Source organism: Salvelinus namaycush, chromosome 28 (assembly GCF_016432855.1).
Source record: "Salvelinus namaycush isolate Seneca chromosome 28, SaNama_1.0, whole genome shotgun sequence".
NCBI classification, from domain to species: Eukaryota; Metazoa; Chordata; class Actinopteri; order Salmoniformes; family Salmonidae; genus Salvelinus; species Salvelinus namaycush.
In genome coordinates, this window is record NC_052334.1 from 27,283,471 (window position 1) to 27,307,954 (window position 24,484).

A 24,484-nucleotide genomic window follows, 5' to 3' on the forward strand; every position below is an offset into this window, starting at 1 on the left:
CATTATGGTGCTTTGTTTAGGACGTATCATTATGGTGCTTTGTTCAGGCCTTATCATTATGGTGCTTTGTTTAGGACGTATCATTATGGTGCTTTGTTCAGGCCTTATCATTATGGTGCTTTGTTTAGGCCTTATCATTATGGTGCTTTGTTTAGGCCTTATCATTATGGTGCTTTGTTCAGGCCTTATCATTATGGTGCTTTGTTTAGGACTTATCATTATGGTGCTTTGTTTAGGCCTTATCATTATGTGCTTTGTTTAGGCCTTATCATTATGGTGCTTTGTTTAGGCCTTATCATTATGGTGCTTTGTTTAGGACGTATCATTATGGTGCTTTATTCAGGCCTTATCATTATGGTGCTTTGTTCAGGCCTTATCATTATGGTGCTTTGTTTAGGCCTTATCATTATGGTGCTTTGTTTAGGCCTTATCATTATGGTGCTTTGTTCAGGCCTTATCATTATGGTGCTTTGTTTAGGACGTATCATTATGGTGCTTTGTTCAGGCCTTATCATTATGGTGCTTTGTTCAGGCCTTATCATTATGGTGCTTTGTTCAGGCCTTATCATTATGGTGCTTTGTTTAGGCCTTATCATTATGGTGCTTTGTTTAGGCCTTATCATTATGGTGCTTTGTTTAGGCCTTATCATTATGGTGCTTTGTTTAGGACTTATCATTATGGTGCTTTGTTTAGGACTTATCATTATGGTGCTTTGTTTAGGACTTTATAGTTGAAGATCATCTATCTTTGTAATTCTTTAAAAAAAATCACAAATAGCTCTAAAATACCTCTTTGCATAACAAGTGGAAACAGGAGGTGTGGGGATGGGGAAACAAATTTACGGTATGCGTGTGATTAATAGTCAATTTTAAAAGATGTTTTGTTTGTTGTTCCACTTGATCAACTAAAACAAACTGACGTTGCAACACCAAGACAAAGGTTGCAATCTCTACTTCCCAAGAGTGGAGGAAGTGTTTGGAAGGTGAGATATGAGGTAACCATCCCACTTGACACAGATAAGTGAAGGCTGGCTTTAACCCTTGGTGTTTCCTATTGTGACATGAAGGAAGCTTAGGCTGAAGTCCAGTCGTGACTGGCCTGTAGAGGCTGTGTGGAAAGGACTCCATCTCCGTGGACTCTGGGTCTATGGTTGGCAGCCTGATTAGCCTTATTTGCTCTCTCTCTCTACTTTTCTCTCTCTGTTTAGTGCTATCAAAGTACAGTGTACTGTATGTTTGACAGCTGATAGTCTCAGAGCTCAGCACACACAGGCAGTGGTGCAGTAACAGTGAAGATAAGGGTGTTCATCCGTTACAGTTCAGTACGTTTCATTGTTACTAAAGTAGGATTTCTAGTAATTGTATGCAGTGGACTGTTGTGCTATGAACTGTGACAGGAGTAGAATTACATATTTTTGTCCATGTATGAAAATTGATAATTATCTCTTGAATGAGTGTAGTAAAATTGTTTGAGAAATTATGCATTGCCACTCGGTGAATCCACATGTCTGTGCACCATGAAGGAACATCCAGTTAGAAGAGTTTTGGGACATGGATAGTGGCATTAGCAGCAGCAGCACTGGTGATCAGTCTGATGGGAGTACACACTGAATCCCTGGTAGCTGAAAGCACACGTCTCCTGACCTCTGAAGAGCACAAGGTGGTCCTCAACCAGGGAATTAATGGTATGGACATTCATGTAATGTCATTACTAACAAAATGTAGAGATGGATTCTACAGTGAAACGTGTGGCTGTATCTGTAGCAGACTTGGGTTCAAATATGTGTATTTGATGTTTAAATACATCTGTGTATTTGAATATTTTCAAATAATGTGGCCTAAATCAACTACAGCTATTGGAAGTATTTGAATGTACTTGTAATGCGTCTGTGTGTAGCTGGTGTAGATGAGTCAGGCGCAGGACAGCAGATATGAGTAATGTACGCAATTTTACTCAACAATAATCACAATACACGTCAAATAAATCCAAGGCCACAATAACGGACCGGAATACAATAAACAATCACTCACAAACAAACATGGGGGAACAGAGGGTTAAATAATGAACAAGTAATTGGGGGATTGAAACCAGGTGTGTAAGACAAGGACAAAACAAATGGAAAATGAAAAGTGGATCGGCGATGGCTAGAAGGCCGGTGACGTCGACCGATGAACGCCGCACGAACAAGGAGAGGGACCGACTTCGGCGGAAGTCGTGACAGTACTTTAAAAAATATTCTATAAAAAGCCTAATATTTGAAAATATTTTCAAATACTTACTTCCAAGTACATTATTTTAAATACCGAACAGACCTGGGTTGAAATGCATGGGAGTATTTATGTGTAAAATGTGTAGAATGTTATTTAAATTATTCACAGCTGTAATGGCTGCCAAAGGTACTTCCACCAAGTATTAACTCTGGGGTGTGAAGACTTACGCAATCAAGACATCTTTGTTATTTTATTGTAAATTCATTTAGAACATTTTCTCTAACTTTCTTTCACTTTGAATATGTGGAGTAGGTTTTGTAGATCTATAGGGGAAAAAATTCCATCCTTTAATCCTTTTATTTAGATATATCTTTAAGGCAGGAAAATGTGAAGACTGTGCAAGGGGTGAATAGACTTTCACTAAGCACTGTACAGCATTTTGCAACAAAAAAAAAACTTTTTAATACACATCTTAAATCTATGAATAAGGCATCTGAACAGTACTATTTTACACTCACACAAGAAGGCAATCATAAGCAATCATTTCTGATGAAAAAACACCAACATGAAAAATTTGTGTATATAGCGTTTTGGAACTGTGTTTTTCCAAATACATTCCTACACTACTTGTGTTTAAAAAATAATAATAATAAAATACTTACTTCCAAATACCTTAAATAGTCTGATCTGTAGTTGTCATGTAGCATTTCAGGGGGATTTAATTTGGGCTTCAAATTGTATTGATTGAGAAGGGCTTTACTTCTCTGATGATGTAGAATGAGAAGCCCTACTGTATGTGTGGGCTATGTGGGGTCATTTTAAGTCTCATATCTTTGCTGATAGACAAACAAGTTTGTTTTGAGTCTCCATTATTCTGGAGGTAGTTCAAATGCCAAAGTCTAGACCGAATTACTTATTGACCCTTCTGCATCATCGTTTCTATACACGTTTCACATTTGTTATCTGCTAATAAGAGCATTAGTGTATCGTTGTGACACACTTTTGTCATACTAAACAGCTGAGAAATTATGTTAGGGCATCAATGTTTGATGAACACGTTGAAATCCCATGGATTAGTCCATCGCTGAAAAGACAGGGAGTGGCAGGTTAAATGGATACTTCGGGATTTTGTCAATGAAGCCCCTTATCTACTTCCTCAGAATCAGATGAACTGGTGGATACAATTTTTATGTTTCTGAGTCTGCATCCTGTATGAAGAAAGTTAGAGGTAGTTTCGCGTGCCAATGCTAATTAGGATTCGCACAATGTCTGGAAGTCTATGGTATCTACTAGCATGCTAGCAGTTGCCATAGACTTCCAGTCATTGCGCAAACACTAGTTAGCAACTTCCTTCAAACTGCATGCAGAGACATACAAATCCACCAGTTCATCTGAGTCTGGGGAAGTAGATAAAGGGCTTAATTTCCAAAATCCTGAAGTATCCCTTTAATCATCATCATAGTACCTTGAATAGGTGTAAGTAATGCTTAGAAAAAGCAATCCAGATTATCTGCTTTGATTTACTCAGCTTGACCTCATGTTACCCATCAACTCTTTGTGTGATCTAAGTACTGTGGGTGTTAATTCAGTTAGTTGCTTTTTCACCCTGCAGAGTACCCCAGATACTGTTATGAGATGTTGATGGGTTCAGGGGTTCAGGCCAGAGATGGAATGTACCTGATTCAGCCTGGTGACTACCCCATCCTGGCCTACTGCGCCATTCAAGAGGGTAGTTGGACCGTAGTACAGCACATCACGGTTAACAGCAGCGTGGACTTCAATCGCACCTGTGTCGAATACAAGCAGGGTTCCTGACTGGTGACCACTGGCTGGGGAACGAACGCCTCCACCACCTCCCCCAAGGGCCTGGACGCTACAAGCTATGCGTCAAGCTAGTGAACAAAGATTGCCATCACCAAGATTTTTTTTTATTTATTTCACCTTTATTTAACCAGGTAGGCTAGTTGAGAACAAGTTCTCATTTGCAACTGCGACCTGGCCAAGATAAAGCATAGCAGTGTGAACAGACAACAACACAGAGTTACACATGGAGTAAACAATAAACAAGTCAATAACATGGTAGAAAAAAAGAGAATCTATATACAATGTGTGCAAAAGGCATGAGGAGGTAGGCAATAAATCGAATAATTACAATTTAGCAGATTAACACTGGAGTGATAAATCATCAGATGATCATGTGCAAGTAGAGATACTGGTGTGCAAAAGAGCAGAAAAGTAAATAAATAAAAGCAGTATGGGGGGTGAGGTAGGTAAATTGGGTGGGCTATATACCGATGGACTATGTACAGCTGCAGCGATCGGTTAGCTGCTCGGATAGCAGATGTTTAAAGTTGTTGAGGGAGATAAAAGTCTCCAACTTCAGAGATTTTTGCAATTCGTTCCAGTCGCAGGCAGCAGAGAACTGGAAGGAAAGGCGTCCAAATGAGGTTTTGGCTTTAGGGATGATCAGTGAGATACACCTGCTGGAGCGCGTGCTACGGGTGGGTGTAGCCGTCATGACCAGTGAACTGAGATAAGGCGGCACTTTACCTAGCATAGCCTTGTAGATGACCTGGAGCCAGTGGGTCTGACGACGAACATGTAGCGAGGGCCAGCCGACTAGGGCATACAGGTCGCAGTGGTGGGTCGTATAAGGTGCTTTAGTAACAAAACGGATGGCACTGTGATAAACTGCATCCAGTTTGCTGAGTAGAGTATTGGAAGCTATTTTGTAGATGACATCGCCGAAGTCGAGGATCGGTAGGATAGTCAGTTTTACTAGGGTAAGTTTGGCGGCGTGAGTGAAGGAGGCTTTGTTGCGAAATAGAAAGCCGACTCTAGATTTGATTTTGGATTGGAGATGTTTGATATGAGTCTGGAAGGAGAGTTTGCAGTCTAGCCAGACACCTAGGTACTTATAGATGTCCACATATTCTAGGTCGGAACCGTCCAGGGTGGTGATGCTAGTCAGGCGTGCGGGTGCAGGCAGTGAACGGTTGAAAAGCATGCATTTGGTTTTACTAGCGTTTAAGAGCAGTTGGAGGCCACAGAAGGAGTGTTGTATGGCATTGAAGCTCGTTTGGAGGTTAGATAGCACAATGTCCAAGGAAGGGCCAGAAGTATACAGAATGGTGTCGTCTGCGTAGAGGTGGATCAGGGAATCGCCCGCAGCAAGAGCAACATCATTGATATATACAGAGAAAAGAGTCGGCCCGAGAATTGAACCCTGAGGTACCCCCATAGAGACTGCCAGAGGACCGGACAGCATGCCCTCCGATTTGACACACTGAGCTCTGTCTGCAAAGTAGTTGGTGAACCAGGCAAGGCAGTCATTAGAAAAACCGAGGCTACTGAGTCTGCCGATAAGAATATGGTGATTGACACAGTCGAAAGCCTTGGCCAGGTCGATGAAGACAGCTGCACAGTACTGTCTTTTATCGATGGCGGTTATGATATCGTTTAGTACCTTGAGCGTGGCTGAGGTGCACCCGTGACCGGCTTGGAAACCGGATTGCACAGCGGAGAAGGTACGGTGGGATTCGAGATGGTCAGTGATCTGTTTGTTGACTTGGCTTTCGAAGACCTTAGATAGGCAGGGCAGGATGGATATAGGTCTGTAACAGTTTGGGTCCAGGGTGTCTCCCCCTTTGAAGAGGGGGATGACCGCGGCAGCTTTCCAATTCTTGGGGATCTCAGATGATACGAAGGAGAGGTTGAACAGGCTGGTAATAGGGGGTGCGACAATGGCGGCGGACAGTTTCAGAAATAGGGGGTCCAGATTGTCAAGCCCAGCTGATTTGTATGGGTCCAGGTTTTGCAGCTCTTTCAGAACATCTGCTATCTGGATTTGGGTAAAGGAGAAGCTGGGGAGGCTTGGGCGAGTAGCAGCGGGGGGGGCGGGGCTGTTGGCCAAGGTTGGAGTCGCCAGGAGGAAGGCATGGCCAGCCGTTGAGAAATGCTTGTTGAAGTTTTCGATTATCACGGATTTATCGGTGGTGACCGTGTTACCTAGCCTCAGTGCAGTGGGCAGCTGGGAGGAGGTGCTCTTGTTCTCCATGGACTTTACAGTATCCCAGAACTTTTTGGAGTTAGAGCTACAGGATGCAAATTTCTGCTTGAAAAAGCTGGCCTTTGCTTTCCTGACTGACTGCGTGTATTGGTTCCTGACTTCCCTGAACAGTTGCATATCGCGGGGGCTCTTCGATGCTATTGCAGTTCGCCACAGGATGTTTTTGTGCTGGTCGAGGGCAGTCAGGTCTGGAGTGAACCAAGGGCTATATCTGTTCTTAGTTCTGCATTTTTTGAACGGAGCATGCTTGTCTAATATGGTGAGGAAGTAACTTTTAAAGAATGACCAGGCATCCTCAACTGACGGGATGAGGTCAATATCCTTCCAGGGTACCCGGGCCAGGTCGATTAGAAAGGCCTGCTCGCAGAAGTGTTTTAGGGAGCGTTTGACAGTGATGAGGGGTGGTCGTTTGACCGCGGACCCGTAGCGGATACACGCAATGAGGCAGTGATCGCTGAGATCTTGATTGAAGACAGCAGAGGTGTATTTGGAGGGCAAGTTGGTCAGGATAATGTCTATTAGGGTGCCCATGTTTACGGATTTAGGGTTGTACCTGGTGGGTTCCTTGATGATTTGTGTGAGATTGAGGGCATCTAGCTTTGATTGTAGGACTGCCGGGGTGTTAAGCATATCCCAGTTTAGGTCACCTAACAGAACAAACTCTGAAGCTAGATGGGGAGCGATCAATTCACAGATGGTGTCCAGGGCACAGCTGGGAGCTGAGGGGGGTCGGTAGCAGGCGGCAACAGTGAGAGACTTATTTCTGGAGAGATAAATTTTTAAAATTAGAAGTTCGAACTGTTTGGGCATAGACCTGGAAAGTATGACAGAACTTTGCAGGCTATCTCTGCAGTAGATTGCAACTCCTCCCCCTTTGGCAGTTCTATCTTGACGGAAAGTGTTATAGTTGGGTATGGAAATCTCAGAATTTTTGGTGGCCTTCCTAAGCCAGGATTCAGACACGGCAAGGACATCAGGGTTGGCAGAGTGTGCTAAAGCGGTGAGTAAGACAAACTTAGGGAGGAGGCTTCTGATGTTGACATGCATGAGGCCAAGGCTTTTTCGATCACAGAAGTCAACAAATGAGGGTGCCTGGGGACATGCAGGGCCTGGGTTTACCTCCACATCACCCGAGGAACAGAGGAGTAGTAGGATGAGGGTGCGGCTAAAGGCTATCAAAACTGGTCGCCTAGAGCGTTGGGGACAAGGAATAAAAGGAGCAGATTTATGGGCGTGGTAGAATAGATTCTGGGCATAATGTGCAGACAGGGGTATGGTGGGGCACGGGTACAGCGGAGGCAAGCCCAGGCACTGGGTGATGATAAGAGAGGTTGTATCTCTGGACATGCTGGTCTCAATGGGTGAGGTCACCGCATGTGTGGGAGGTGGGACAAAGGAGGTATCAGAGGTACGGAGAGTGGAACTACGGGGTCCATTGCAAACCAAAACAATGATAACTAGCCTGAACAACAGTATACAAGGCATATTGATATTTGAGAGAGACATACAGTAACGCATAAAGTGATTGCAGGTCTTGATTGGGAGAGCTAGCTAAAACAACAGGTGAGATAACAGCAGCTAGTCAGCTAACACAGCAACAGCAGGTAAAAATGGCGACGACTAGGCAGAGAGGGTCGGATTAACTACACACAGAGCCTGAGTTAAAACACAGAGCCGACAAATAAAACACAAATAAACAGAATGGAGTACCGTGAATTAATGGACAGTCCGGCAGGCATCAGCTATGTAGCCAAGTGATCATAGTGTCCAGGGGGCAGCCGTAGATGGAGCAGGGAAGCCGCCACTACGCTAGCACGCGGCGTTTAAAGTTAGTAGCCCGGGGGGTGGTCTGCTCAGACGGAGGGGTCTGCTCAGACGGAGGCCGGTTGAGGGCACAGCGGATGGGGTATTCGTCTGCAGACCAGACGTGGTCGTGTCGACAGAGAGTCCAAGCCGGATGGCGATGGCGAAAGAGGTATTGTAGAATTGTGTTTGCTAACTGGTGCTAGCTTCGTGGCAGTGGTGCTAGCTGCAAGCTAGCTGTGAGGATCAGAAGTAGTGGCTCAGGGATTACGGCAGGAATCCGGCGTTGTTGTGGAGAGACAGTCCGATGCTGGTAAATTGGAGAGTAATATCCAGGCTAATAACAGGGCTGGTGTCTGTGCAGAAGGTAAAAGCTGCTAGCAGCGGCTAAAAATGACTAAATAGCTTGTAGCTGATTAGCTGGTTAGCTACTGGGGGTTCTTGAATGTGTTCCAAAGTTAAAAAAATAATAGCGATTCCGTATCACATTGGGTGAGGTAGGTTACCGGAAGGTATAATCGAAATAAAAATCGAAAAGAGATAGAATTTAAAAAAATATATATATACAAGAAATACAAAAAATACAAACGTACACAAGAGGATGAAACAAAACACGTCTACACTGCTACGCCATCTTGGATTCAGGACCGAGACGATGGGCGAGTATGTCCTTTTTATGGTGGAGGAAGAGCGGTCTGGGTTCAGGCTGCATCTTGGTCTGTTCCAGGGCTCTGCCTTAGACGCTCTCACCCAAGACACAGAGAACTACCTGCATGACAACCGATAGGTTTACCACCATGGACCGAGACAACGGCAACTATTTCCAGAACTGTGCCGAACTGAAGTTTTGGGGTGTGACGGGAAGGTGCTGGAGGTACGACGCCTGTGCTGGAGCCAACCTAAACCGCAGGAACGTCATCTACTGGCAGAAGGACTGCAACAAGGAGCACCTGTGTAAGTACGCCTGGATGATGGTAAAACCCTCGGACACAGTGATGGTGGTCCGCACTGGGGACTGTACGAAGGATGAACTGTGAGTGTTGTCTGGAGATTAGGTTGATCAATATCATAGGTGTCACACCCTGATCTGTTTCACCTGTCCTTGTGCTTGTCTCCACCCCCCTCCAGGTGTCGCCCGTCTTCCCCATTATCCCCTGTGTATTTATACCTGTGTTTTCTGTCTGTCTGTTGCCAGTTCGTCTTGTTTGTTCAAGCCAACCAGAGGTTTGTCTCAGCTCCTGTTTTTCCCTAGTCTCTCTTTTTCTCGTCCTACTGGTTTTTGACCTTTGCCTGTCCTGACCCTGTACCTGACCACTGCCTGTCTCTGACCCTGAGCCTGCCTGCCTTCCTGTACCTTGGCCTCTGCTCTGGATTATCGACCGCTGCCTGCCTTGACCTGTCGTTTGCCTGCCCCTGTGGTTACAATAAACATTGTTACTTCACACAGTCTGCACTTGGGTCTTACCTTGATTCCTGATAATATGTGGTTGTACTTATGCAGTGGTTCTCAAAACATTGTTTACGTAATAGAGACAATAGTTCAACACCTTTAATTCAGAAATACACAGAGACAAAAATACTGTAAAATACTTGTCAGACATTCTTTTAAGTAATAAAAAAATCAATCGTTATTTTGGGGATTTCATACATGTAAGTCTCCTCCTCGACCTTCCCCCCCAAAATTGCAAGTGCAGTTTTTTTGTAGTCTAAAGGATCACCGATACAAAACATTTTGTGGTCATGATATCATAGCTTATTACACGTGTAATACAACATTTGCAGTATTTTTATTCACTCACCCAATATCACTGATCGAATAACCTATGTATGTGTTGGTTGTTGGTAGAAAAACCAATATGTACTGAATCAAATAAGATTATATACAGTAAGTTTACAGTAGATTTTCTTATGATCAATTGCAAGTAGTACTCAGCGATGTCATTACAATTTTTTTTAAATTTTATTTCTATCAATGGGTAGATGAGAATGATAAAGTCCAATACGGAATGACCAAAACAAAGGCCTGTATCCTGAGGACAAATGGACGTTAAACAGATTGTTATGAATACATGACACAGAACAGTGCATGAATCAAACCCTGCTCTCCCCCTGAATGTAAATGTGTAGAGAGCTGTCACTGTGCTAAGTGACTTATAGTGACCCTGGGCAGATGAAATCACTCCCTGATAAGATTTCATCCTTGGGTCTTAACCGCCAAACAAAGAGGTACCCACTATAATTGATTAAAGGCTAATTCTTATCTGAACTTGATGACCTCACAATGACTTGGGTGCAGTGAGATCAGGAAAAAAAAGAAAGAAAAAAAAACCTGTACACCAAAAAAAGTATATATACCACCATCCAAAAGGGCACTTGGCGAGTGGGAGGGCAAAGGGACAGGTGGGATGGCACAGGTAGACCTATCTGTGCGCTTGCCTGGTCAGGTGTATATTTAATGCAGAAGTGTCCAATGAACTATAGCATAAAATCACGTTTTATGAAATTTATGTGCACTTTAAAGCTGCTGAGTCGATAATAAAAGTAATAGTTATTTAGAAGAATTTGATACTGAAACCTCAGCATTTACTTTAATCAAATCTCTTCCCCTGTGTTTCTGTGCTGTCTGGCTTCATTTGGACTGTATGTGTTTGTGCTTGTGGAAAGATTGGCTGTTGAAGGTTTTATTGTTTGTATCTGACTAAAGTCAATGCCACACGTGAACAAGGCTTTGATGAGTGTACAATCGTTTGTTATCCAGCTCGCTTTTAAACCAAGACAAAAACTGCGATAGCCCTTAAAGCAAACACAATGTAGTCTAACATAATACCTATAAAATAATCAGAACATGTTTTTTTAATAAAATATCTCTCACTTTTCTGTGCACGTCGGGCTATTTTTTTAATATTTTCATATTCAATGATGTATTGGTGTAGTGTCAACATTTTCAGCAAAGCACTTTTGTATTTCTTGTGAGCAGTAAGCAAAGTACTGATTAAAGAACAATACCACGAACAAACTAGTCTTGTCTCTAACCTTAATACATTTGACACACCCTACCTGTAGGCATAATTCAAGTACCAAACAGAAATATATCCATGTGCATCTGAGTCATATAGTCTTCATACTTGCTCCTCTGGAAGGACAGAATGAATGGCTCAAGTTAGTTTGCTGCTCACTACAGTGTTTTGCCCGTACCAGTAGAGTTTCTCTTCCACTCTCTTCTTCTTCCACTGACAAAGCAGCAGCATGCGGAAGGTCTTCTGAAAGGTCTTGTTGCAGAGCGCGTAGCACATGGGGTTGACTGTGCTGTTGACATAGCATAGCCAGTAGCCCAGGTGCCAGAGAGACACAGGGATACAATCAGAGCAGAAGGTGGAGATGAGCACCATGATGTTGTATGGTGTCCACGTCAGGATAAAGGCCAGCAAGATGGCACTGAGAGTCTGAGCAGCCTTCCTCTCCTTGATCAGCACCATCCTCTTCCTCTTGGTCAGCTGGATCTTCGTTGCATCTATTGGCTTGCAGGAAGTGGTGGAGGGTGGGGCACTCATTGAGTCTGCTGAGGAGAAAGATGATGGGACCATGTTGGTGTCCCCATTCTTGCTCTGCTGGGCACCGCTGGTAGTGTCTTTGGGAACTGGTTTAAACTTGTAGGACACACACTTCTTGCTCTTACGGGAGTTGGTCATGGGAGGCGTGTGGAAGAAGATGTCCTCGTAACTGCTGAGCTGCTCATTCTCACAGCCATCTGCACCCGTGCTCGGCCCACATGACTGGTTCCGGTAGGTGGGCTGGAAGACCCCCGGGGACACGGGCTGCTCCTCTTCCTCCGAGGAGGCATAGCTGTTGAAGGTGGTCAGCTGGTCGCTCTTGGACCACTCGTCGTTGGTGGCAGCGGCTGATTTGGCTGCGTGGCTCCTGTTGGAGGAGGACCAGGAGGCCTGGGTTCTGTCCCGGGAGGCAGAGCTGAGCTGGTTGCAGTTGAAGCAGGATCTGATTATGGTTTTCTGGGGCTTGGTGGTACCAGCGTCTGTGGAACTGTTGATGCCCTGGAGCTCAGCAAGGTCCTTTGTGCGACGCTCCGTCTCCTTGTAGATCCGACAGTAAAGGATGGTCATGATCGACACAGGGATGTAAAACGCAGCAATGGCTGTCCCAAATGTTATCACTGGCTCAGAGAAGAACTGGATCTGACACTGCCTCTCAGGGACTGTCCTTTTCCCCACAAAATACTGCCAACACAGTATGGGAGGGGCCCACAGGATGAGTGACACCAGCCAGGCCATGCCTATCATGACCCCAGCCCGTTTGGGGGTGCGCTTGGCTCTATAGGTCAGAGGTCGGGTGATAGAGAAGTACCGGTCAAAACTGATGACCAGCAGGTTCATCACTGACGCATTACTGGCCACGTAGTCCAAAGCCAACCAGAGGTCACAAGCCACACTCCCCAGTGCCCAGTATCCCATCAGTATGTAGGAGGTGTAGAGGTTCATAGAGAACACACCTATAATGAGGTCAGCTACAGCCAAACTCAGCAGGTAGTAGTTGTTGACTGTCTTCAGCTGGCTGTTTACCTTAAATGACAGCATCACTAGGATGTTGCCCACTATCGTAATCAGGCTCACGATGGCCGACACAGTTGCTATGGTTATGACCTCCCATAGACTGTGTGTGGCAAGGTGGATGTCGGTCGCATTGCCAATTATAGATGAGTTCTGTATTCCTTCACCTTCCATGTTGTTTCTCTCAAGTTGTCCTTATTGTGGTATCAGTGGTATGACTATGAGAGAGTAGTCTGTCGGGTGCGCCATCTTGAGTAGGGTATCCTGAAAAGAAGAAATAATAAAGTGAGTTAATAAAATAACAAATGCAGTTTATAGGTGATCTCCTGATGCAATCTCAAAACTCCATGTAAATGTACAACGAGTAGTGCCATAAGAGCCACTAGCCACTAGATGGCAGTAATAATCAACAATCATCAGCATGTGAGTTAGTGTGTAGGGCACCAATGTTTACACTGGCCAAAGATGGGGACCATGCACCTTGAAAAACCACTCAGTAAGACTGTTTAGGACCTCAATATAATTAACATGTGATAATAGCACCTACATGTAGTATGCATGTTCGTGCTGTGTCATATAAAAGTGTATGATTACTGCCAAAAAAAAGCTCATGTCGAACAATGTCATATATAAATGCATGTCTGAACATGTTAGGGCCATTAGGTCATATAAGCACTCACGTATCCTTTGCTCTAGTTCTTGGTAATTCATCTTGTATATATGCATAGGTGGCTGTATTGAGGTCTATTACAGACAGTTTGTTACAGTACAGAGGTACATCAGCAGACAACAAGGCTTCACAGATGAGCACATTGTTCATTTTAAGCAGTCTAGCCAAACAGCTGTGACACTTGAGATCCAGGTCATTCAAAAATGAGTCCTTTGCTCATTAATATCAGCAAGCATGTTTATTGGCTGTATTAAATGGATTTAGATGTCACAGTATTGTCTCGGTGGCTCTCTGTAACCAGGGAGATGAAGGGATCGCTTCTGGATGACAAAGACTGATATCAGTGGAGCTAGAGGAAATATGCTTGAGGTTTGAGGGATCAATCAACTAACAGACAAAAGGAGCTGTCATTTCTGTCCCTAGAGCTTGTTTAAATTGTCTAGTGAGATGTAGGTTGTAGCAGGTGTTTGCTCTACCTCCTGGCTGAGTTCACCCAGCTGAAAGAAGAGCAGCATCCCAGTTCTTAGGTCACTTAGCTTAGAACTCCTTGTGTACCGACGGGGATTGATAAAGCACAAATTAACCTGGACCTTTGCAGTTTCTCCACACACCTTTATGTGAGATTAATCCACCTCAGATCACTATGGGGATGCTGGGGGTGCTAAATCCCAAAACGTTGGCATATGTCTTTGTTTCAATGTTTCCGTACTGTTATCCTGGCTTCAGTCTCTTCACTATGCTTCTGACTGGGTTGACAGGGTTTTTAAAAGTCATCGATGTCATGGCTTGTGATTAAGTAGATTGAAACTGTGCAACAAACAGACAGGCTACCTGACTTGTCCATTAGTTATTTAGCACTTCTTCTTAGGGATAGCTCCCTTTTTATCCATTTTCACCTAAAATGACATACCCAAATCTAACTGCCTGTAGCTCAGGCCCTGAAGCAAGGATATGCATATTCCTGGCACCATTTGAAAGGAAACACTTTGAAGTTTGTGGAAATGTGAATTGAATGTAGGAGAATATAACACAATAGATCTGGTAGAAGAAAACACAAAGAAAAAAACTACCCTTTTTTCTACCACCATCTTTGAAATGCAACAGAAAGGTCCCACATCTAGCCATCACTTTGGTTGTTCCGATTGTGTCCACAAGATGGCAGCAGTGTATGTGCAAAGTTTCAGACGGATAACTTGAAGTATGAGCAAACTACATGACATTTAGTGTGAAGTCACCCAGGTACATTTGGGCAAATCATGAAGGAGACATTTACATTCACATTACATTTTTTCTGCAAGAATATCGTCAAATCTGTATACTTGGACTTTGATTGAGCTTTTCCAGTATTAGTAGCCATATTAAAAGTTCAACATTTGCAAACCACCCAGTTTTCATAACTTCATAACTCTCCATATTCGTATTATTTTTGTCCAAAACGAAAAGGCTTGCTGTCGCACAAGGTTAGCAGCTACATTTTGCGACAGATACAGGGTTTCCCGATACTCCCGTAAAGCCCAGCTCATTGGCTATCTAGCTAGCTTTGTTTGACCCCGATTGGTGCTTCTTTGACAAAGTTACAGTCGATCAAGTGAAGACCGCCCGCGTCATCGGCGTGCCATGAAGGCGTTGCTCTCTGACCAAATTTGGTGTCTTATAGGATATACTACACCCCTAATGATATAGTGAAGTCTGGTTATGTTCTAGGATCTCTGAGGAATAAATACGAATGTGATTTGACTGGTTGAAACTATGTTTAGGGTTAGATTTTCACAGATTCCTTTCTTTGCAAATTGAACAAGTGGAAATACAAAATCGATCGTGCATGCTATATGGACCTTTTTAGCATATGAAAAAGGATTTTATCTAACAAAATGACACTTCATGTTATCTCTGGGACCCTTTGGACGATAAATCAGAGCAAGATTTCAGAATGTAAGTACACATTTCACCTTCAGAGGTGAATTTATCAAACCTATTGCAGTGAAAAAAGTTTGTTGTCAGCAGCTCTCCTCAAACAATAGCAGTAATATAGCAAACAATCGCAGTAATAGTTACTGTAAATTGGACAGTGCAGATATATTGGCTGAAGCTTAAATTCTTGTTAATATAAGACACATATGTACCGACATTTGTTGTTTCTCTAAAATCTGTGATGGTGACACAAGGCGCTGCATGATTTACAACTGTTGACGGGACGCCTATCCCTACGAATAACACTTTTTCTCCAAAGTCACCTACATTTTCTGACGTGTATGTTATAATGCCGCGATGGGAATTGAACATGCAACCTTGGGACCGGTTCCAACCAATTGGGTTATAACAGTGTCCTAAATCTAGCCCTGGAGACAGGCACTTCAAGAACTCGTTTCAACATTCTGCCTATTTCTTCCTGCCAGGTTATTCAGTTTAATGATGAACTCAGGCATATGTCAATGTAATAGCACCCTTAGAGTCTGTGGGAATGAAATAGTGATTGGAGTGATTGCTATCATTTATTCTGCCCTGTGTTTCTCTGTCACATGAAAGCAATGTTTTTTTTCCTATCATTAATATTTTGTTCTGGACAACACTGCCAGTAGGGAAAGAAAACCACAGCTCTAATGATGGTGAGATGAAGGAATGGTATGGTTAAAAGAAATGTGAGCAACATGTAGTGTGTCATATTTGATGTATAGGTTTGACTGTGTCTACTACCATGAACATACATCTAATGTGTGATACTGTACATGAAAGTTGGTTGAAGCTTGAAGGTATCTGGATGGTAGCATTTGTAGCATTTGCCATTGCCAACCTGTGCTTATGTTTGAAACCATGCTCCCACTAGCTAGCCTCGCAAGCTGCCTGATCTTGCCGAGCTGACATGGATGCTCGCTACATGGATATCACAGCGGTAATTAGTCGAAGCCCACTAGCACCTCTGTACAGTATTTCCGTGCTGCCATGAGTCTAAAGTACCCAATGTCCCACGTCATCTGTGCTGCTGGAGAATATCCAACAGGGGTAATGTTTTTCTAGGGCTGGGACAATAATCATATATTCGACAATTATGGACCATAACCGTGAATTAAAAATAATAATCATCAATATTGTCTTATTATATACATTTTAGGAAGGGGGGTATTACACTTTATCTTCAAGTAGATATCGTTTACTCAACAGTAGTTTGTCATTTTTACATGAAGATGGTAAAGTTGGCAGTGCTGGGGAGTAGTTGAACTCAGGGGCGCAACCTTCACTGGGGACGGGGGACGGGGGGACATATCCCCCACACACATTCTGAAATTGCATTTTTGTCCCAGCCCAGTTTTATCATTGGAATGTGATACAAAAAAAGGCACCGGTGTTCTTTAGGAATATGCGGACACTTCCGAGCGGTTGGGTAGGTTGTTTGGAGTGTTTATCCGACAGGATTAAAAAATATATATGTCTCCCCCACTTCTAAAACCGAAGTTGCACCCCTGTTTGAACTACTACATGTAGTTCAACTAACTTAACTACATTTTGTAGTAGCTTGGTGGTAGTTGAACTAAATTCAAATCTTGGTGGCTAATTTTCAGTAGTTAATTACTTTATTGCCATGTAGTGGTGTAGCTAACTACAGGAACTACACACAAAAGATATGGCAAGAAGTAGGCAATCATTTCCTTAATTGTTTTCGGCATGGGACCTTCCTAATCCTCACTAGACACATTGTTTTAGTGTTTAATAGGCTAAATTAAACCTTCTGTTAACATCTGATTCCAGTGTGATCTGTTCTTGCAATTTTTCAAAGTCTCTTTAGTTAAGTCAACTATATTTTTCTTAAGGGTTTCTTTAGTGTAGCATAACTTCTTCCAGTATGAAGTAATTGGTAGCTTGGTAAACTATATTTTCAGAGTAGCTTCCCCAACGCAGAAAGTTGGTAATCATTTTACGAGCAGAACGGCATGGTAGGGAGGAGAAGCTTTTTAGCAAAAGTTCCAAACGGTCAAAATCATACGGTTTTGGGACAGGGGTGTCACCAAAGCTGTGTCGTAAATGCTGTAGCTAATTTTCAAAGATACATTACAAGCTCAAAAAAAATCTACAAAAATCGACATAACCGTCAAAGTCCTATTATTTTCCAATGTCCATTTTATTGAGAGGGGGTGACAGATGCTCAGTTTAGGGCATCCACCGTACAGTGCCTCGTCCATGATACTTAGGATCAATGGGATCACTCAGTAATAGACACCTGCTTGGTCGATCCCCTTCTCAAAACATCTGCATTATGAGATCTTTGTCCCAAAATGAATGAAACACAGTATTCATATGGTCTTCAAATACATTTTGAGTCCTGCTGTAAGTTGTAACAATGGAAACATTTACAGTACATGTGTGCAATATCTTGCTGAACTTGCTGTCCCAGTTTTAGATTGGCTGTCTCAGGATTTCTATTATGATAGACTACCACCTCCTCCTTTTCTGATCCTGGATATCAGAAGACCTCATCTGTTATCATCTCAGCATTGGTAGATTAATCTATAGTCTCTGTCAGTTCACCTTCCAGTAGTATTTTGACCCTATCGTGACCGATAATAATAATATATGCCATTTAGCAGACACTTTTACCAAAAGTCATGCATGCATATATTTTACGTGCAGGTGGTCCTGGGAATTGAACCGATTATCCTGGCGTTGCAAGCACCATGCTCTACCAACTAAATTACAGTGACCTATCCTTCTAAGTAACTTCTCCACTCATTGGTATTCTGTTGGCACACTGTGGTAGCCTGAGGCCCACACAAATAACATTCCACTCACCACAGGGAGGCTCAGCGAACCCTTGGATCGCCCTTCAGCTTGTTACTGTGACATTTTATCACTCACATAATCGACATCACAGCACTGGAGAGCCCAGGTAGCACTTGGCAGCTGTTTTTTTCTCTGCACTGTCCTTTTAGATTCTGAACTAATCTCTCTTCTTCTCTCTCCCTTTCTGTATTTTTTCTTCAATCTATCGGTCTCTCACGCCGACGCTCTCATTCGCCATGAACTGCTTGCCCCGAAGAAATCCATTTTTTATTTGATCATGAGGCAAAATGGCAGACGTAATCAAGTTCAAAGTAACCTTACTGGCCTCCCTCGACAATGGTACTCTAGGTTGGCACCTCTGTCCATTTTTTACGCCTAACGAATGGGAATATGTGTGCTTGAGGAGTAAGCCCTTGTGTAGTAGACTGAGGGTCTCCAGCAAGAGCTTGTTCTCCTCTTGCAGTAAAAAGGTCTGGAGAGGTAGGCCAGGCCACTCTCTCACACTCTCTCAGTCAGCTAGTTCCATGCCAGGAAGTGGATTAATTAATTATGACTAGTATGCCCGGACACTTGAGTGACGAGGCGTTCTCGAGATCAGTCTCTGACTCAAAAATGACTCTCATGCTTAAATATACACACACACACACACACACACTCAGGCAAAAATGCATGCATGTATACAGGTACACACAAACACATAGCACGAGACACTAAATAGTAGGGCCAAAGAAAACCATTGTTCCATTCCACAAATATTTTGTAAGCAATTGAGGAGGAAATGTATGTAGCATGAGAGAGGCTTGAACAAAGCAAGAACTCACGACTTCCATTTCTCCCCAAAAATGGTGCAAAACATAAGTCATAATGGTCAGACTAACACCAGCAATGATTTCAAAGCTTGGGGACTTCAGCAGCTTGCCAGCTCAATGGACCTACACTAAATCCGGAATTGTAGGGGAAACATCTTCACGCTACTGTATGCGCAGTAAGGCAAGCCCAAACATAGCTCCAGTTTTACTATAAATAATTTATAAATAGTCTGTTTAAGCAATTTTTTGGGGATGTTTGCAGAACAGCAACAAGAGTGATGCACATGGGGGAATCGTCTGTTATCGTTGTCTTGTTCTGAGGTAAAAGCTTTTTAAATGGGGAAAGATGGGGTGGGAAGTAGTCTAGTCTACTCTCTGACATTATGTCAGAGGCAGAAGTGAGATTTGATCTATTTCTATTTCGATCGGACTATCTACAGTATATTTGTACTGTATATTTCTATCCTTTTTAATAATTTGGCTGCCTTCCCTATCTTTGCGTTTTGAGTGTTAGCTCAACTACAATCACAATATAATCTGTAAATTACTGGATTCTAAGGGCTGCATTCAATCCATAGAGCGAAAGATCGGCCTTATAGTGCAATCATAATTTAAAGGTTATTTTAGATTGAACTGACATATGCAGCGTCTTTGCCAATGCGGAACATTGCCATTAAATCACGCTAGCTATAGTGCGGATCTTTGGCGCTACAGATTGAATGCACGCCTAAGGGCTCTATTCAAACAGATCCGCTTTAGCCGACATCTGCATAGTGGTTGTTTTGAAGGTGTCTGAGGTGGAACTGTGTTAGAGCTGTCAAGTCCACAAGTGGCTCCTGGCATTATATCTAAAGTGAACATTGCAATTGGCTGCAAGAAGTCACATTACGAGAACTCCCATGCAGCATTGGTTACAAGTCCAAACACTGGAAGGGGACATGTAATGTACATGTCGATAAGGCTGATAGAAATCCTCATTATTTTGTTTAATGATTTTTAATATGAGCCTAATTAGTTCAATATAGCCTACACTTTCTCCTTCTGAACTTCTAACGTGAGTGGGATGGGTGTGCCTTAATGACAGTGATCAAGAGCAGCTGCTCATTGATTTGACAGTTCCAACGCAATTACACCTCCGACACCGCCAAAACATCAGCTATGCGGGTTTTGGCTATCGCCGGTTAACGCTTGATCTGATTCAATCTTGGCCTTCACCTCATTACATTGGTCAGGTGTGCGGTCAGGTGTGTATGAATGAACCGAATCTATGGCACATCTCAGAGGTCCATTCTAAAGGATGACAGGCTCATTACCTCTAGGTCCATTGGCAGTCAGCTACCAGCCCTCTACTGCCATGGTTTCTCTGTCCACTAGTCTCCACATGCGCTGGCACTGACCACTCCTCAGAGTCACGCTGAACCTTTCCCTGCACCCTACTGTGGCTGCATGACTCCAGCCCCGCACTGCAGCACTACTCATGTGTGTGTGCTTGGGTAAAGCTAATAGTGAATGAAGATGAGGATGTGTATGTGTGTGTATGTGTGTGTGTGTGTGTGTGTGTGTGTGTGTGTGTGTGTGTGTGTGTAAGAGAGAGAGAGAGAAAAAGACAGAGTGTGTGCGTGCTCTGGAGAGCGGCCGAAGGCTTTTTGGCACAGTGTATCCCGCATGCCTCTAGTCATTCCTGTGACCCATGCTTAAGATCCCAGCATATCTGGCATTCTAGAGGAGGACCTATGACAGGATTCCCCTGAGGCAGGTTGCAGTGTAGTAGGTAGAGAGGGGGATTATATGAGCAAAGAGACAAATTTCAGGTGGGATGTTGCGACAGTCTTCTTGATTATTGACATTTACTTTGCTCAAGTAAAACCAGTCCTCTAAAGCTTTCCACATACACTCTTATACACATACACTCTTAGAAAAAAGAGTTCCTAAAGGGTTCTTCGGCTGTCCCCATAGGATAACCCTTTTTTCGTTTCAGGTCGAATGCTTTTTGGTTCAAGGTAGAACTCTTTTGGGAACCCTCTGTGGAAAGGGTTTTACGTGGAACCCAAAAGGGTTCTACCTTGACCCAAAAAGGATTCTTCAAAGGGTTCTCCTATGAGGACAGCCGTATAACCGTTTTAGGTTCTAGATAGCACCTTTTTTTCTAAGAATGTAGCTACTGTTGACATGTTTTTGTCATTAATCTTTTTCACATGTTTCAAATCATTCATTTATAGCTATTACTGTATACCCATTATCTATCTCCTAATGTTCAATTGAATTAATTTCAGTGTGTACTATTTTTCCCCTTCAGCACTCCAAGTGTCTCTTTTTCAACTGTGAGGACAAACTTTGTAATTGCATTTCTATTTAGACGAGAGACGCTAAGTCTGATCATTACATTAGTTGTATGATCAGTTTGATGGAGATGACAATAGCGGTCTGTTGATGAGAATACTGACTTTCCCCTGGGGATTTGTTTTTCTATCACCACTGGAACATTGCGTTTCTGCTGCATCTCTACTTATGGTTATTATTGTTTGACTTGAGTCATTTGTGTTATTAACAGCTCTAACAAGGTTCTAAAACGGCAAAACGTGTGTCTGTGCCCTTAGAGGCTTTTCTGTTGTTTTTATCCCAAGTCCAAAACACGCCAAGTCATTCCAGTTCGAGAATCATGTCTCTACTGTATGTGAGTGCCTGTTTGTGTGTGTGCCAAAGTCCTTGGTTTGATTAGGATTTGGGCACACTGATGGGATTATTTGAATGAACCATGCTATTATAAATATCCTCTATGTGTCCTGACTCTCTCGCTCTCTCACACACACACAGCACGACCTCTGCCAAGGCATGCGTGGAAAGGGCTTATGGACATTGTCAACAAATTCAGGTCAATAACTCAATTTCTCAATATGCTCGCAATTTTGCCTGTATGAAAATGGGTGAAATGTGCTCAGGTGTCGTGGCTGCCAAAAAGTCAGTAGAACTGAAAGGAAAAATACATATGTAAATACTATGAAATACAATATGAAATACAGTAATACAGGAACCCTATACACTCTCAGAAATAAAGGTTTAGATGTGTTCTTAAACGGGTACAAACGTCACTGTAGTGGTACCCTGTAAGGTACGTCCTTTTAGTTATAGGTACATAATTGTACCCTTGCAGTTCATACCTTAAAAGAGCCATTAGTGCAGCTAAGGGGATAAGATAGTACAGGTACAAAAATGTACCTTAAGTTCCCATATGTGATGCTCCACTGGACACAAGGGAAACAACAGCTACCACTAAACCAAGCTTGGCAGATGCTTCCTGTTTTGTGGCAACCTATCCCCGAATATTTGATAGCCTTGTGCTTCCCCACATTTCTTTAACGCTCTACCAAGTTAGAGGGCTCTGCAAGGACTCGTTAAAATCACACTCCACTGCTTAATCCTTTTTTCTTTTTTTTTTCAGTCAAAGAGCAGGCCAGGGGATCGAGGAATGGGAGGGTCACATAGGCCCTTTCAATGTACTTTTTTTTTTTTTTTTTTGTATTGGGAGGTGGAGGAGTGGAACCTTAGGATAAGAGACAGCCTACTGTGGGTTTTACAGTAACTAGTTCCTCGGGACCATTTGGAGAATTCCACCGTGTACAAAATCCAAATTGAATCTAATAATTTTTCTGTTGACTTGACAAGGTAGCAAGTTCTAGGACTTTAGTGTTGTTCTCCTCATATGCCACAGTTTTTTTTCTACATATGCTCATTCTTAGTCCCGTGCCTCCAGGGAGAAATGAAAGGTATATGAAGAGGAGACACAGGGTAAAAGGAGAAATTGATGGAGGAGAGAAGGCTAATGAGAGGAGAATAAGAAAGCTCAAAAGAGCCAGAGTGATGGGATGGGAAACAGAAGGAGTTAAGGAGGAAGATGAAGAAAACCTAATAATATGGAAAGGGAGGATGAGAAAAAGAAACAGAAGGATACAGAGTGTGAGATAGGTCAGGGATATAGAAAAGGGGATGTATGGGTGGGGGTGCACAGTGGGCTGCCAGTGGATAATAGAGTGATGGATGAAGGGGAAGATTAAAAGTGATGAATGGGGAGGAAAATGTAGTAAATGTATAGAAATGTGACGTGAGAGTGAGGTACAGAGACAGACATTTCTAGAAAGGTGACATGAGAGAGAGGTTTGAAGTTTCCATGAGCTGTCTGTTTATGTCATCCATCAGTGATTTACTGCAGAAACCTAAATGTGCTGCTATTTGATACAGTAACCCTATGTGGCTGTACACTGTAATTCTTTCCCTGTAGCCCCGTTTATACATGGTGCTAACATGCATCCTTTGACCTGATCTTGTCCACATTCTGATCGTGCCCACATTTTTGGACAGGTGTATTGGTATTTGGTATTTTATTAGGATCCCCATTAGCTGTTGCGAAAATAGCAGCTACTCTTCCTGTAGACGATTAAAATACGCATTGTGATCTGATTGTCATGTGGTCATCCTGACCACCTCTGGAGGTAGTCAGGGACCCATTGTGTCTGGATATCTTTAGTGTAAACAGATCTGGAAAGTGAAACCATTTAAATCCTCATTATCCTGTCCTGTAAAATCATTGACAGGTGGCAACTTATGGCATCAATATGTGTCTTAAAATAAATAAATAAATATTATTTTGAAAGAATATCTGCCAAAAAATGTGCATACAGGGAATGATCATTAAATCTGGTCACAATGTGAACATAGTGGACGGATAAAAGACACATTTTAAAACCAGGTGTAAACACAAGGCTGAAAATATGGGCACAATCAGAATGTGCACAAGAGAAGGACAGGATAAGGCAACATTAAATATACATGCTAAGACCTCTCAGACATGCTTGTAGCAGTTTGCGCTCGCCTTTATTGAGGTCACACGTCTGTGAATATAAAACTTCCAGAAGAATCACTTGTTTTTCTCTAGAGACAACCGAGCAAGCCAGAGAACAGACACATACTCACAGTTGACTTTTACCATCCAAGCCCCGTTGCCTTCAGAGTGACAGCAGCTTCGCCTTGATGTGTAAAGATTCTCCCAGTTCATATTGAATCCCTTTGTTTTGCTATGAACTCTCCAGGTAATTTTCAGGGCTGAAAAGTGTTTTCACAACCCTGGGAAAGAGGATGAGGAAGAGGACACAGCTGATAAGAAAGCCCTCTGAATGTATCCCAACATGCTACAGAAGTCCAGATAGATAGATCCCAGAGTGTAGAGTAATAGTAAGACGAGGAACAGAAGGCTTTAGTCATCACCGCTCAAACACTGACAATAGAAGAGAGGACATCTCTTCGGAGAGCAAAAATGGACAGGAATCAGTCAACGTAGCAGTTCAATTCAGAAAAGTATCCACAAATCGCATGATATCCTTACTTTGTTATTTGTGAATGAATGAGAGAGAGAAAGGAGAGAACTTTCCCCCTGAATTGCTGTGGGCTGTCTGGTGACGCTCCCTCCCTCTCAGTAAAGTGTGAGCTCAGTCAGTGTCTGTGGCAGAGAGGACAGGAGAGGATGCTGCTGCTGCTGCTGCTGCTGCTGCTGCTGCTGCTGTCATCCCTGACAGACAGATGTAGCTGACGCCAG

At 43.0% G+C, this 24,484-nt stretch overlaps 1 protein-coding gene and 1 pseudogene across 1 annotated transcript; one reads left to right on the top strand and one right to left on the bottom strand.

The window, feature by feature from the left end:
• The first annotated feature begins 1,594 nt into the window (after positions 1-1,594).
• On the top strand, positions 1,595-9,120 carry LOC120023308 (annotated as a pseudogene).
• Positions 9,121-11,238: 2,118 nt separating this feature from the next.
• Positions 11,239-12,819, bottom strand: LOC120023724 (muscarinic acetylcholine receptor M5-like). The gene has a single exon (XM_038967791.1). The coding sequence runs from the start codon at positions 12,817-12,819 to the stop codon at positions 11,239-11,241; it is 1,581 nt and encodes a 526-aa protein (XP_038823719.1).
• Positions 12,820-24,484: the final 11,665 nt, after the last annotated feature.

Excerpts from the sequence above, each read along its gene's own strand:
- LOC120023724 (XM_038967791.1), bottom strand. The coding sequence starts at position 12,819 with ATGGAAGGTGAAGGAATACAGAACTCATCTATAATTGGCAATGCGACC.